The 15,384-nt window shown below is 42.6% G+C and overlaps 1 protein-coding gene and 1 non-coding gene across 8 annotated transcripts in view; both read right to left on the reverse strand.

The window, feature by feature from the left end:
* Positions 1-1,683: 1,683 nt before the first annotated feature.
* The window catches only part of RBFOX2 (RNA binding fox-1 homolog 2), a 257,056-nt gene continuing 243,355 nt past the window's right edge, over positions 1,684-15,384 (reverse strand). For 6 of the 7 annotated variants that reach the window (XM_024743493.1, XM_024743494.1, XM_024743492.1 and 3 more), the window contains 3 exons: positions 5,959-6,047; positions 5,427-5,499; positions 1,684-3,565 (listed from right to left, as the gene is read on the reverse strand). In XM_024743493.1, the coding sequence (XP_024599261.1) occupies positions 3,521-3,565; positions 5,427-5,499; positions 5,959-6,047 (207 nt within the window). In that variant the 3' untranslated portion in view covers positions 1,684-3,520. Of the gene's footprint in view, positions 3,566-5,426; positions 5,500-5,958; positions 6,048-12,537; positions 12,581-15,384 lie in introns of those variants that run through there. The other variant, XM_024743499.1, reaches the window with a different exon arrangement.
* LOC112398793 (U6 spliceosomal RNA) lies at positions 4,742-4,848 on the reverse strand. Its single transcript, XR_003003064.1, has one exon. It is a non-coding gene; the product is annotated as a U6 spliceosomal RNA (small nuclear RNA).

The following is a 15,384-nucleotide window of genomic DNA, read 5'->3' on the forward strand; positions in this document are numbered from 1 at the left end:
TGTCCCTTGCTTCCCGCCCTTGGCCTCATCCTCCCGCCAGAAGGAAGGGAGGCCATCCAGCCCTTCCTGCAGATCCCTGGGGTTGCTTCCATCCCGAGTTTACACCTCCTTCCTACCTGGAAGCTATGTGACTAGTTTACAGGGTGGTAGTGATTCACCGACTTATCTGCTAGAGCTCTAGGAAAGTAGAACCTAAATTAAGAGCAGTTCAGCCCCTGAGGAGTCACACTTTTGAGAGAAAGCTGCTATCATTGATTTCTACTGAATAGAGCTCCACTAGCTCCCCTTAAACTAAGAGCTGAGCTCCAGTCCCCTTCTTTTTCAAGGAAGAATAATATTGGCTCAGTTCCAACTGTGGCTGCTGAAGGAGGATGGTGACAGTGGGCTTTGTAAAAACTGAGAGCCTTAAAAGTGACGGATCACAACAGCTGATCTCGGTCAGTGGGAGCTGAACTATGTAATATAAGGAATTCTGGAAAAGCTCTAAGGACAGCTCTCTGGGCTGAAAGAGGGATATTCAGATAAAGGTGGTCACTAGGGGGCTCCTGAAAGGAGCCCAGCTTCTAAGAGTAAGATGCTTAGTATAGAAGTCCACATCGTGACCCACAGTAAAGCTGTCGAAATTGATTCAGCATGGATACGTTTTCTGGAATTATTCACCAGCATCCTCTAACAAACTTACAAGATGCCATACTCTCTTCTGACTCAGTTTCTTAGTCCAGTGGGAACTAGAGTCAGGAATAAACAAGCACTGATGCTTCGAGGAACCTGCCTCTGATGAAGTTGCCTGTATGCAATCTCAAAGTCCAAAAGCTGATGGGGAGGTTGATGCTTCGAGAGCCCCGATTCTCAGTGATGACACTGAAAACCAAAGGCCCTTTAATAACAAGCAGAACTCTATTTAGTCTTAGTAAAAGGAGCTGAAGGAAGCAGTATTAAAACCATCCCTGGAAATGCAGCAGAGGCCCGCTGGAAAACACAGAGCTTGCCTATGGAGTCCTCAGCCAGAACCAGCTGAACTGAAATGCACAAAAGCTCAGGCTTCTGCCTCTTTTAAGAGGGCTGTGGAAGCTGCCTTCTCTGCCTTTCCCATCATCTTTCCCTCTTTCTGGGAAAAAAGAATAGAAAATTCTTGAACTCATTGCCCTGTTTTCCTCCCCTGCTATGGATACAACCATTTAGAATTTGGCCTTGCCTCCACTGAGCAGTGGCTTGCCATTTCTGAGAATGGTCCGTATTTGAACAGGACACAAAATTTCTCTCAGTTTCTTCACTCAGTAAAAGCTCTCCCTCAAAACAAAAGCAAAAGAAAGAAAAAAATCCTCCCTGCCCCCATTCCCTACACCTGTGAAAGCCCCACATCCCATTCCCACACCCCAAACTAAAATATTTATACACACACAACAAAAATTGTCTCAACAGCAACAAACCACACTTTGGCTTGGGGAGGGGAACCCTTAATAATGGCCAACGGACTGGGCAGTCTGGTGTCCCCTATTCTGTGCATTCCTCCCCAGAATCAGTAAGAATTGCATCGAGGCCTCTAGCTTCCTTGATGTCTCCCCTAGTTTCAGGGAAGCCTCCCTCCCAGTTATTAGGAGAGAGAGGATTCTTAAGGGGGAGAAGATATGTATTATACATGACAGGCCAGCCCATCCTTACAAAGAATGTTTGATGCTGTCATATGTCAGTCATTTTAATTCAGGGACATGAATCAGTATCAGTCAACAACACGGGTGGAGGCAGGAGTAAAAAAAAAAACCAAACAAACCAAAACAAACCCATAACCAACCAGAAGCTCCATGTCTCTGAATTACTTACTCCCTTTAGCAGCTATCCCTCGGGTGAAAGGTCACCCTAGTACCAATGTGAATAGACCAGGGAGCCAAATGGACCGTGCTTTTCTATTTTCTAATGGCTTCATTTTGGAAACGCTGCAGGACCCCTGCCTTTAACAGCTAAGAGCTAGAAGAGAAGCACTTTCTCCCCTGTCTGATGACAGATAAGTCGAAGCCAGGTGGTGACAGCAGTGACTCACTGTGGTGGCCACCACATGACTCTTCCTGGCAACATATGAGATCCTGGCCATTTCAGACCCTCATTCCTGTACGGGAGGGGAGCAGCCTCAGGGGCTTGTTTCATGTCCTGTAGTGTTCATGAGTACCAAGTGGTCCAGGTGCTCAGCTGGGTGTCTTTGGAGGACAGTGAGAAGCTGGGTGGAATGGCCACGAGGGCTCCAGACTGTGGACAGAAGTGACTCGTAAAGGCTCTGGAAGATGAAAAGTCCTATGGCTTTGGAGCTTGAACGAAGTGCCTTCGCCTGCCCTCACATGCCCTGCTCACAGAGACCTCCAGGGACGGCTGATCTAGGGCTCGGTGCTTTATCTTTTGCCACCAGAGCCTTTATTATATGTTTTCTACTTTGTACTGACTTTTTGATGCAAGAGAAAGATCGGGAATATCAGGGCGCCTTAACCTGACATCATCTGACACCCCTTTTCTTGCCCTCGCCCTCTTCACTGGCGCGTGCCAATCTGTTCTTGGAGCCCTCAGGCCCTCAGGACACCTCGGGGACATCTGGCCACTGGCTATTTAGTCTTCTGTCCCTGGGTCCTAAACTCCTGAATCTCGAGGACACGGGAGCAGGGTGTTAATAAAAGGAGAGATGAGCTAAGCTGTGGTTCAGTGAAAGGAAAAGCAGCCCAGCAGGAATGCTAGGGTTTACAGCAAAGAAAAGAGTGATCTTTTTCATACTCCAGAGTTCATTCCGAGACTGGGTTCCTAATGAGGTGTTTATTATCCACAGTCTGAGCGCATGTCTGGAAATATTAATACTATAATTCCAAAAACGATGCCAACTGTCTCAGGCCTTGCGTGTAAGATGATTGTAAAGAGAATGAGGAGACAGGAGGGAAGAGGAGAGGAAAGTGTCTTAGTGATTCTCCTGCTTTGCCAGCACACATTCCTATAGTCTATTAGCATGTGGATTCCAGCCACAGCCAATCAGAATTGCCTGCCAAAGACCAGAAACTCAGAAGACTAGAAGGATATCCTGTTGCAGAGAGATCTCTTCCACTTCTGCTTGTCCCACAGCCACTCAGCACCAGGTACACTTTGGTAATTCTGTCTGCTGATTTCTGATCAGACGCTTTTATCAGCTCCTAATGTCTCTCCTTCCTCATTGACTGCCTCTTCCGTGATTGACAGAATAAGCTAAGCACGGACGTACAGACATGGAAATGCGTTATTTTTTTTTTTTTTTACCACAGTTAAAAAAAAAGAAAAAAAGAAAAAAATGCACAATCTTTGGAACAAAAGAATTAAAGGCAGAAATTTAAAGGAAAAATACATATTCAAAGAACATAGTGAGGTATAAAAAAGTATTCTCTCTTTTTTTGTGTTTTTTGTTTGTTTGTTTTTCCTCTTCATCTTGCTATAGAGTTCCTCTACTAGTAAATATTGCAATAGCCAGGCCTCATGAACTGGGGGGCTGTCCCACTTGCAGGGGTCTCACGTCACTTCAGTAAGGGGCAAATCGGCTGTAGCCACCTCGGTATAAACTCGCCTGTAGTAATTAAAGACACAAAAATATTAAAAGGTTGATGAGAGAAACATTACAAAAGAAGACATGTCCTGAGGAGGGATTTGGAAAAACAGCTTCCTTAGAAGCTTCAAATCAACTGGTTAGATGTTGTCTAGTGCATGAGGTCAGGAAACCAACTTCTGCCTCTAAGGTGCTCAGACCACAGCCCTAACATTTACTGCTGACCTGATGTTCTCAAGGGGAGAGTATGCTAATGGCTCATTATTTACGTGAGTTAGCACAGAAGAGCACTTCAATGAAGTTTAAAACCAAGTCTGTAAATAGTCTGATTTTTTAAAAGCATGCATCTTGTCTACCTTGACGACCTCATTACAAGCGTGACCTAAAGCAGACTGCTGGTCTTACCTTCTTACCCATTACCTGACAATGGAGAACACGTTACTTCTGACCGCTATCTCTGTCACATCGCGTGTTTGAGATGGTGCTGGATTTAAACCTGAGTTAATCTTTCAACAAATAAAGTCTATTTCCTCTGTAATTTATAAAAAATACCAACCAGGTTGTTTCTTGACATATCTTTTATATATGTATCTATATCTCTATCTATCTATCTATCTATCTATCTATCTATATATATAGTATGTAAAACTGGGGTTTTAAGTGGGCTTCTTTCCTTTCTTTAATCATAATCTAATGAATTATCTTTTTCAATCAAAAGTTCCCTAGGAACATATCGCTCCTTGGGTCATTCTTTTAGTACAGGACTTGTATCACTTGGGCACTAAATAAAACCTCAGGAATTCCCATCACTTCCTTATATCATACGTCTCTACTTCAGTTCTAAACACCGCCCCCCATACCCCCGCAGGACCCTACTACTTCCTTCCACAGATCTTCATCAGTAGAGATTCAGTGTGGGAAGTGGCAGGCTCTCTCACATCCTTTATGTCTTAACTGTGACCATCGTTCTGCCTCCCTCTCAGACACGGTCATCTGTGTTTCCGGGCCGTTGGCCAGTGACACCGTGGATGGTACAGAACGTCTGGCACAAGGAGGTATCACTGTGGACTGGCCAGTCTTTGCTGAATCCAGTGGGTCCCGTCATTGGCCCCGGAGGTGTCCAGGCCAACACAAAAATACTGCAGGGGGGATTCGAGTTTGGTCAGGGGGATTATTCTATTTTTTTTTTTTTATTTTAAAAATATGGAACGCTTCACGAATTTGCATGTCATCCTTGCACAGGGGCCATGCTAATCTTCTCTGTATCATTCCAATTTTAGTATATGTGCTGCCGAAGCGAGCACAGGGGGATTATTCTAGATGAGCTCTGTGGACTTTTTGTGTACTTCTAAGAAATTACCACATTTTGCCACAAATGTTAGTAATAAAATATCTTTGTAAGGCATTTGCTTGGTGATTTTTAGTACCACCTGCCGGAAGGCTTAGGAACAGCAGGGACATCCTTTGGCATCTGCATTTGGAGCAGACAGGTTAAGTTCTTTGAAAAGTTTACTGTGAAAACTGGAGAGTCTTGTGCCCCAAGTCTTTGCGAACACCTATCGGTAAAACCCTGCCACAGGTGTGCGTCCAACATCTGAGCCATTATAAAACAGCAACCTGTTTCCTTCCTTCCTCCCGAACAATGTCGTTATGCAGGGCAGACTGTCACTGCTCATTCCTTTCTGCTGTCCTTAACCAGGCCAGGCGGCTCACACCGGCACACACACAGATGTGATATGAAATTTCCAGACAGTCCTATTGGTTTTAATACTTTGGCAATGGAAGAAGGGCTGAATTATCACCTCCCTAGATCTTCTGTAGTCTGTAGGTAAAAGTCAGAAGAAGTAAAACGTTTGAAAAAATAAAAGGCACATCTACTTACCACAGCGCCAACTCCATAGCTAGCGGCAGGGGCGAGGGCATGGTAGGGGTCGGCCGTGTACACCCTGCCATAACTGGAAAAAGAAATCCAATCAGGGAGATAAAGGAAAGACAGTGATTAAAAAAAAAAAAAAATTAAGGGGTTTTACTGTGCTAAGGACTTGTAACTTGGTCTTGGAATGTTATTAGAAAACTGGCAGAATGGAAAAAATCTCTCCGTTCTACTCCTAAAGGCAGCAACTGAAAATTTCTGAATTACTTCTATAAAATGGAAAAGAAGGGCACTGGAGATGAGGAAGAGGGAAACTGGGGTCAAAGCCAGAAACACACAGGAACAAGCTGGAGGGAGGGGAGGAGTGTGAGCCTGTGCGCCGTTGGGTTTTTGGCAGGATAGAGTCCAGGCCGAAGGCCTGTGGAAAACCCAGCTCAGCAGGCAGTCCCGGGGGCTAAGTGCCCTTTTGGAAACAGCGTGGGGAAGGGAAGGGGGTGACGCGGGGCGGCCTGGCGCTCCCCGCCCCCGTCTCGGCACCTACCCGTCGCTATAAGCGGCGGCGGCGGCGGCGGCGGCGGTGGCAGCGGTTGCAGTAGCAGGCTGTGCGTATCTGTAGGCTGCGTATCCACCCTACAGGAGAGAGGAGAACTGACTTTACACGTGCCTCTCCCCCGGGGGGCAGGCGAGCACACACCCGCCCACACGCAAATGGACGCAGACGCAGACGCAGACGCAGACACAGACACGAACACAGACACATCCGTGGGGAGAGAATGTTTCAAACTGCATCAGTCTGCATGTTAGTCCTGTGTACAATTCAGCTCCACCCAAGGCAATTGCTTTGCAATTTGTAATAGTAACGAAAATAAACTACACTGGAGAGCCTCTTCTCAAATTTAAGAAATGAAGATATGACTTAAAACATTTTTTTATTGAAATATAGTTGATTTCCAATGTTGTGTTAGTTTCAGCTGTTCAGCAAAGTGATTCAGTTACACACACATATACATATTTATTTATTCTTTTTTAGATTCTTTTTTTTTTTTTTAGATTCTTTTCCATTATAGATTATTACAAGATATTGAGTATAGTTCCCTGTGCTCTACACTAGAACCTTGTTATCTATTTTTATATATAATAGTGTGTCTATTGTAATTCCAAACTCCTAATTTATCCCCCCGCTGCCCACCCCCCTCCCCAAAATGAAGATATGATTTTGGGTCTGTCTTCGTTGGAACTTTCAACAGGGAAAATACTTACAGGAAGTTGGGAGAACTTTACCTGACAGGAAATGTAAATTATAGATTAAACCATTAAATTTATATGTGTTAACTTCAGATTCTCTGATGCGTACTTGGATTGATCTACTGCTAAGAGGCTACGGTATATAAAGAAAGGTCCCATACAGTGCTATGCTCCATGTGGCCTAGTGCGTTTGCCAAGAGGCTAAGATAATCAAGTGATATTTAGAAGGAAGAACCAGTGTAGATCAGGGGTTGGCAAACCTCCATCTGTGGGCCAATGCAGTTGGCCTCCTGTTTTTGAAAGTAGTTGTGACAGAGACCATATGGCCTATGAAGCCGAAAATCTTTACCACTTGGCCCCCTACAGAAAAAGTTTGCCAAGTCCAATCTATACTTCAGACTCAGGCAAATCAGATTACAAAGGGCTGTGGACCCTTGGACTAGGTTCAAACAGATCAGGAGGCCCACCCCCCTCCCCAAGCATTTAACTGCATTTATTTTTCTTCCCTAAAAGGTTTTGGGACTTCTTACATCCTAATCTCACAGCAGGTTCTGGAGCTTTTCTTCCAAGGGTTCAAATATCCTCTCAGTCCCAGAGAGTTTCAACTCCCCTGTCATGCTATTTCACCTCAGTTTAGGTGAACCAAATACTCAAAAGGTTTTCAATGTCAGGGTGAAATATTTCATGAAGGTTTTCAAAGATAATCACAACAACAAATGCCACACGAGACAGGCTCTTTGAAAAAGTGGCAAGCTCTACCTTTCCTTCTTCTTCTTTACCTTTCTAGGATTCACCTATTTTACCTAAACCTAATTCAGGTGTGTACTTTTATTGCTATCATTTCCCCATCAAATATAGGTAAATACAGCTATGTCCATTTGGACGGCACCTCAGCAGCGAGCACAGCATGTTTCATTTCTGTAGATTACCGTGTCCTTTTCTCATGGACATCTGAAGCTTTCTGGCCTGTACTTTCTGCTTTCTATTCCTTCCATGTTCAGTTTTTGCTAAACCTACAAAAGAATTTCAAATTTACTTCTGTATCATTTCTTAGGGTTGAAAACAACCGTTTTCTAGTGGGACCCTTGGTCTTCTTAGCCACCTGACAGGGAAGCTTCTAGCCTGCTGCTTTTATTTCTGTCCAAATCTTATTCTGGAAATACCTGTGGTCTCTCCTTAGAGGTTTCTACAGCTTTTTGCTTATCTCTTGTCTAATTTATGCTTTCTCTAACTGAGGACACTGTACCACGGGGGAAAGCTTACTCCTGCTCTTTAAATTTATGCTCCTTAAATTCATCAGAAGCAGCTTCAAATATACATTTAAAAAAAAGTCTCTGGTTGGCTTTCGGTGGTTTTGTACTATTCCTTCTTTGTTCTTCAAGTGAATGGCTTGGAAAAGTAAACATTGTTTTCTCAATTATAAATCTTTCCATAGATATTCCTATAAATAAGAAAACTCTGATTAGTATTACCAAACACTGGCAAGGAGATGGTAAATGGATAGGGCCGTGGCAGGAAGTACCCTCGGGGGCTATCTGTGATCCACACGCTTCCTCTGAATTCTAGCCAGGTCTATGGGAACAGGCAGGCCAGACTGATTGGGGCAAAGCCGTACATCCAGGCTGCAACATACACACTGCCGTACATACACACATAAGCATATACATTTATGTATAAACTAACTCAAGTGTCTCTTTACCTTTTAAACTTCTAAAGAAAAAATGAAACAGTAAAAGGATTGTTAAACAAAACAACATACTAATCATCATAGTTGACATTTTAAGCTTTATATGAGCCTTGAAGGCTCAATTTTTTGGTATCACTAGAGATGATTCCACTAGTTTAGAATTAAAGTTTGCTAGTGTGAAGTTTACAGAGGGGCCATGTTTAGTAAAACTTCTTTGTAAACGAGGATAACGTGGTAAACAAGCACCATGAGGTTTCTCTCTTTAGCATTCCTTCAAAATCTAAAATAATCTCTAGAAATTGAAAAAGTCAAGGTAATAAAAGCAATTAAAGCCTAATTTATATCTTTCTGAGTAAAACATTTAAAAACTGAAGTTCTATGCCATGGGAGAGAGGTATGCATTCTTATAAAAGTACTAACTAGACTCTCAGTTAAGTCTCGGTGTGTCAGAGATCCTGGGGATTGTATTAAATCACTAAATTTGAGCTGTATTGGACTAATCATGGGGAAAAAAGGAGATTCTGAATGAGGTTACTGATAGCCATTTCCCCTCAGCTTCCTCAACCTGCAAGAAACCATCGGAACCTCAATGGTTTGGGGGTAATGTTATTATTAATCAAGACAATTTTAAATGGATCAGGCTGTGGAAGAGAAGGCTCCCTCCAAGCCAGAAGGAAATGAAGATACTCTATCTGCAGTCCTTTCCTTGTGTTATGAGTGAACTCTGACTCTGGAGCTTGAATTTGATGAGGTTCTCTGCTATTCAAATTCAGGAACACAGGACAGGGATGCAAATATTTTACTGACAACAAAAGGCTCAAGGAGAATATCAACAGAATTTTAAGAAAAACTACATTAATTTTTTAGAAAAGCAGATAATATTTCCACATATCTACTCTTCTGATTACTTTATGATAATGGTGCTACAGAGAGGCCCTTTAAAGGGGAGGGGTCTGTGTTTAGGATGGGCAGGTAATATCGCAATAAACTGATTTGCTAATTCATTGATGACTACCCCAAAATTAGAAAAGTTAAGTTGCATGTCATGGATTCCTCCTCTTAGCTGTATTCTTAGTCCAAAGTATTTCTGCTGGTGCTTTAAACTGCTTATTCAACAAAGCATCTCACCATAACATAAGCCAATGAACATTCAGATATATTTATTTCTATTCTGGATTTTGGAATGCATAAAGAATCCAGGCTGAGAAACTGTTTTTTCAACTTTCACTTCTATTAGCAAATCTGAAGTTGTTTACGGAACATGAGAACAAAGTGCAGTTTGAAACACCAAGGGTTTCATTGCTGTTTCTTAAGTTTTTCAAAAAGAACAAGGGTGGGGGAGGGGTAGGAGAGACAGGGTTCAGGCGTGGGGAGGGGATATGGCGCCACATTTATTAATCACATTAAGAACTAAGCATGCCAACATCTGGAGCTAGAACAACCAGCAAAATCACCACGTTCAGACTCAGATTGGCTAACTCTATCTATCCCAGCATTCTCTTGGGACAGCGGTTTGCCCTAGGATCTACCACAAGCTCGGTGAAGTACACAGCCTCAATTACTAGAGCGTGCAGCCACAACGACCTGGTATTACGGAAACAGTCAGTCACCACTTGAGTTAACATTCCAGACCCTAACGACTGGCCCCTCCCCAGCCCAAAGAAGAGTCAATCTCGCCCACCCTAGCCCTGGCCCACACCACAATGTTAATAATTATAACAAGCAGTAACCCATCTGTTATATCAGAGAAGGGAACAGAGACTCCACTGAGAGATTTAGAGTGAGATGTTAACATTTCTTCAGCTGACTGCACAAACAAACAAACAAAAAAAGAGGAGAAATAATTCATTTGGAGATATGAAGTCATGAGATAGCTGATGTGTATTGCTTTTAACCATGCACCGATGCAAAACTGAAGCAACCATTAATAATAAAAATTAAAAAGGACATATGTATTTACACACAATCAGACCTGTTTGATCTGAAGCAGTTTGCAGATTCTATCTGTGTGTGATTTGAAATAAAACAAAAAATGGGGATTAGCATGGCCACAGCACACCCTAATGTCAGAGGGCACACACGGACAGCTTTTTGGAACCTGACAGCTGGATAAATTTGGCATGGCTAAGCCTGGTCCAAACATCCACAAGCCCCTTTAAAAATAATTACTTTCTTATTCCTTTGTAATTCATTCTGAATGATTCCTAGCGCTCCCAACTGGGACAGCCCAATGCTATATCACTCCCCAATTCAACCTTCCTGATTCAGTTCTGACCCGCAGTGCTCACCTGTATGCTTGCCCTCTGTCAACACCCATACATTCTGATCCAGTGCTCTTCCAAAGTATTTCCTGTGTGCTATCCTTTCTCATATCCGTAACACATCCCTGCCTTCAACCTCCAGCTTTTTCAAAGGAAAACGCTGTTACCTTTAAGATCCTTTTGTTGTTGTTAAAGTCTCACTTTTGCATTACCCAGTGTCGCCCCCTAGGGGTTTTCTACTCCGCTCTGAACGAACTTTATTGTCTAGTGAACTTTACAGCATCGCCACGCTGACCACATGATTCTTCTGCATAGCTCTGTAGCTGTGTTTTAGCTAGAACACAATGGAAGCGTTCTACGTATCCTCCCTCTTATACCTGACCTTTCCCTGCCTATCCAAGTTTAATCCTCCCTTGTCTTGATTTTCACCTGGCCATTAATTTTATTATTACTTTTTTGTTTTAGGATTTACAATAAAACAGGACTTTGGTGAGCATGTGATGTCAAGACACCTTCTTTCTACCTGGAAGACAATGACATTAATGTGACACTGAGGAGAAGAATGTGTACTTCCAAGACCAGCAGACAAAATGAAAGCTTGTTCCCTACATGTGATGTATAGATTTATAGAGCAAGGGCAGTGGGGGGGGGGGGGGGGGGGGGGGGGGAGGGGGGGGGGGGGGGGGGGGGGGGGGGGGGGGGGGGGGGGGGGGGGGGGGGGGGGGGGGGATGGCATTTGTGATGCTTCAAATCACTACAGCAGAGCAGAGATCCAGTCCAGCTAGCTTGGGTCTAAGGCTGTGCCTCTGGGAATCGCTTTGTCTCTACACGATTCTAACTCCCTCCTTCCCCTCACCTCCCCCTCTCTCTGGCTGAGATGCACTGCTCTAGACTGAACCTGCATGAGGCTCATCAGGAGAACAGAGCTCTTCCGTGGCAATATGGCACCTTTTATTAAATGTGAATCACACAGATGTGAATACAAAACTCATAATAATGATAATATTGTTACTGCTTTTGAGTGAGAGACCTATCTACTTGGAAGAGTAGATAGGAAAAATTTTTAAGGAAAATCTTTTAAATTTATCTTATTAAAATTGGGGTTAAGGAAAGAAATTTTTATGACCAACTTGGTATCTTCCACTTACTACTTTTATGATGGATGAGAGGTGGTGTTTAATTAACTAACCTTGTCGAACACTGCTATTCCACGCCTCCCCGGATCAGTTCATTTCCCACAGCTTGCTGGGTAGCCACATAAATAAACTAACTGAATTGTGAAAAGCTGTCTATTGTTTTCTTTTTCCTAGCACCCGGTTCTCAGCAAATCTAACAGTGCATCCTTATCCAAACGCACTCACTAATCGAGTTTTAAGGTGAAAGAAAAAGAGGGCAAGGGAAATACATGTTTCAATTTTAAGTCTAGATTTTTAAGACAACTTCAAACTTATGTAGCAGCGCAGCCCAATTACTACTATGATTTCACGACAGGGTCCAATTCGAGATTCAGAGTCCTGTTTAGATGGATTCTACCTTCTCCCTTTTCTCATTTCTTTCACAGTAGTAAGAAAATGTCCCAAATTTCTAAGCTCTCCAAATATAGAAGACCAGTTTAAACACCATGGATAAATGTGATTGACAAACTAAAAGAGGTGGCAGTGATGGGACAGTGCGTATAACACACCTGGGGCGGATGTGTGGCAATGGGACAGGAGCACTGAATTTTGGAGGAAGTGCCCTCTTGTAAGGAACTTGACTGGGTGCACTGCTGAGGTAGCAGGGCTTAGATCACACGCTCACAAGTCTTGCTTGTCCAAAAAAGCCTCTGTTCCCATCTCTAACGTGGAGCTGGAATGGTTAGTATAATTCAATTTTTTCACTGCAATCCACAATCTGATTGATTGGCAGGTCACACTGGCACTCCTACCTGAGGTATTTTAGCGCTAATGATTGGTTCCTGTAAGACTATTCTATAACAGAACACAGGAAGAGCAGTTCAAAAAACACAGCTGTGGAAGGAAAACAATCATACAAAAAAGCCCGCTAAGGGGCCCACCAGCCTTTTCTTTCCTTTGGATGCAAGCATGCTTTTCACAGGATGAGAATTAGGAGCAGTTTGTTATCCCATTAAAAAAGTGAATTAGGGTGAATGATGTCTTTTCTACTGATGAAAAAAAGACGGGGCGGGCAGACACATAATCTATCTGCTACACTCCCAAGTCAGCAAGGCGAATCTCTTTACAAATCATGGGCACAATTGCTAGATCAGTTCTCCTGAGAGGAATGTGTCACAAAAGACACAGCGAGGAAGAAAATGGCTAGCAGGGATTACGGCCTAAGAGCAGAACAGGGAAAGAGATAATCAAAACAAAAAAACAAACAACCTTCACAGTTAATAGCCTAAATTAATATAACTTAAATAAAACCAGTAACTTAAACTCTTTTCCCTCATGTTGTCTCTTCAAGCTTGGGTTCAGGGCACTTTTTATACTAGATAAACCCTCCTCTCTTTCTATTTCTAACCTTCTTTTCTGAGGAAACGAGAACTAAATGCATATTGATAGATTTCCACATAAGGGAAAATGTGCAGAGAGAAACAAACAAACTCAAGGTAAAATGATAGAGGTTTTTGTTGTTTGTTTGTGGAACATGGAATATGAAGTTTTAAAAGCGGTATTAAAAATGACACTAGGCCTCACTCAACAGTTCCCTCCTCATGTATTCTTGTTTTTCATTCTTGAGTTCGGGTATTATTTCAGCACTACTTTTTCCTCCAAGTAACTGTTTTAAGACAAGAACTAAAAATACCATTACTATTCAGTCTTTTCATCAACAAGGGGCCATTGGTCAAAAAAATGTTTCGGCAAGGTCACTGAACTACTTCTGTTCAGCTTGATAAGGTGATCCAGTTGGTAAATAAAAAGATTCAAGAGTATTTTCTCAACAACTACAGAAAAACCATCTCTCTCTTAATAAAATCATAAACTAAGGAAGTGAGAGAACTGTAAACAAATATTTGGTTGGTTGACTTAATAAGGTAGAAGTAGGCCACGCTTAAGAAACACCCAAATAAGGAAGATATTTGAGGAAAAAAACCTGACTTAAGAAATAATGCAAGTGGAAGTGTACTCTAATAGACCAGATTTCAAGAAAACAACTTAAATAGCATAAAGATGAGTGTCAGGAGACTATGGATACTAATGTATATGGGAGAATGTACACGCTGAGAGCATATAAATACGCATATTTAGAAAAGTGCACTTTGGTGTAAAAGTAGGATATAGTTTCCCAACCCTCAAGTTTCACGGTGAGCACAAGACAAAAAGATCTTTCATTACCTCTTGAAAACCACTGGAGGACAGTTGTGGATTTTAATTAAAGTACTAAGAGAGTTAATGAAATATGGATTATTTGGGTTTTATGTTTGGCTAAACAAATAATTTAGGTAATCTGGGTAAGTCACAATCTCTCTAAGAAACCTATCTACAAAGTGGGAGCGTTGGACCAAATCATGGCTAGGGTTCCTTCAAGCATGTGTTAAATTAAAGTGTACTTTGGGGCTTCCCTGGTGCGCAGTGGTTGAGAGTCTGCCTGCCGATGCAGGGGACACGGGTTCGTGCCCCGGTCCGGGAAGATCCCACATGCCGCAGAGCGGCTGGGCCCATGAGCCATGGCCACTGAGCCTGCGCGTCCGGAGCCTGTGCTCCGCAACGGGACAGGCCACAACAGTGAGAGGCCCGCGTACCGGAAAAAATAAAAAAATAAAAAAATAAAAATTAAAGCGTTCTTTGAAGGCCTGCTCTAAACAGGCCAGGTGTGTACAACTCACCCACCGAATCTCAGAGGGCTGCTCTATCCTTTCTCTAGTTCCTGCAACACAGAGGGCCTCCAAGTGCATTCTGAAAGTTCATTAACGTTTTCAGATTGCCGAGAATCTCTGGCAGACTGTGGAAACAGTTCATTAAAAAGGTACCCTTATTGACTCTGGGGAGGTTAGGGTGGAGAAGGCATTTCCAGACAATTCTACCCTATGCCCAAGGAATCATTTCATGCTGACAAGTTTTTCTCAGGAAATTGTGTCTTAACAATGTGGGTGGTTAGACCAAGCTTGCATTCAGAAAAAGATCTTTGGAGAGAGGTCCTAATAAAAGACTTGCAAAACTCAAAAACTTGACTCTTTTTGTCAGTTAGATCACTTTGTCCATATTTTAAATAATATGTGACCACCAATCATGGAACTTGAGCTACAGCTAGACTGTTTAAATAATGGATGGTAATAAAGATGTTAGCATGGCTGGTCGAATCAACAAATCTTGTACAATGGTCAAATGTTTGTAAACGAGTCTAGGTTGCTAATGATGCCCCTTGTTTCCCTCTAGATGGCTGTTAAGAAAAAAGCCCCACTGGCTGTGGACCTTCTGATACAGAAAAGCCTTACGCACTGAGTATGTGGTCTTCTCTTATTCCTACCCACCCTTCACTGCCATCTGTTCCTTATTTCACTTTCACAAGACAATGCTCTCTCCAAGTATGTGAAACAGGAAAACACACATTTCAGAAAGCTTCCTGCCATCTACATAAATCAAAGCTCTAATGATCTAAAGAGGGATGTGAAATGAGAAGAAAAGCAGAAAAGGGAAAGAGTTGGTTTCAGGCTAAGCTAGTCCTGTTATTTATGTATGCACATGAGACGACAGTAAGAAAAGACTTTAAACCTGCTGATCATCTCGCAAGTAGATTTGTGATACACAGAACATATGTGGGTGTAGGGAAG

Source organism: Neophocaena asiaeorientalis, unplaced genomic scaffold, assembly GCF_003031525.2.
Source record: "Neophocaena asiaeorientalis asiaeorientalis breed wild unplaced genomic scaffold, Neophocaena_asiaeorientalis_V1.1 scaffold332, whole genome shotgun sequence".
NCBI lineage: Eukaryota > Metazoa > Chordata > Mammalia > Artiodactyla > Phocoenidae > Neophocaena > Neophocaena asiaeorientalis.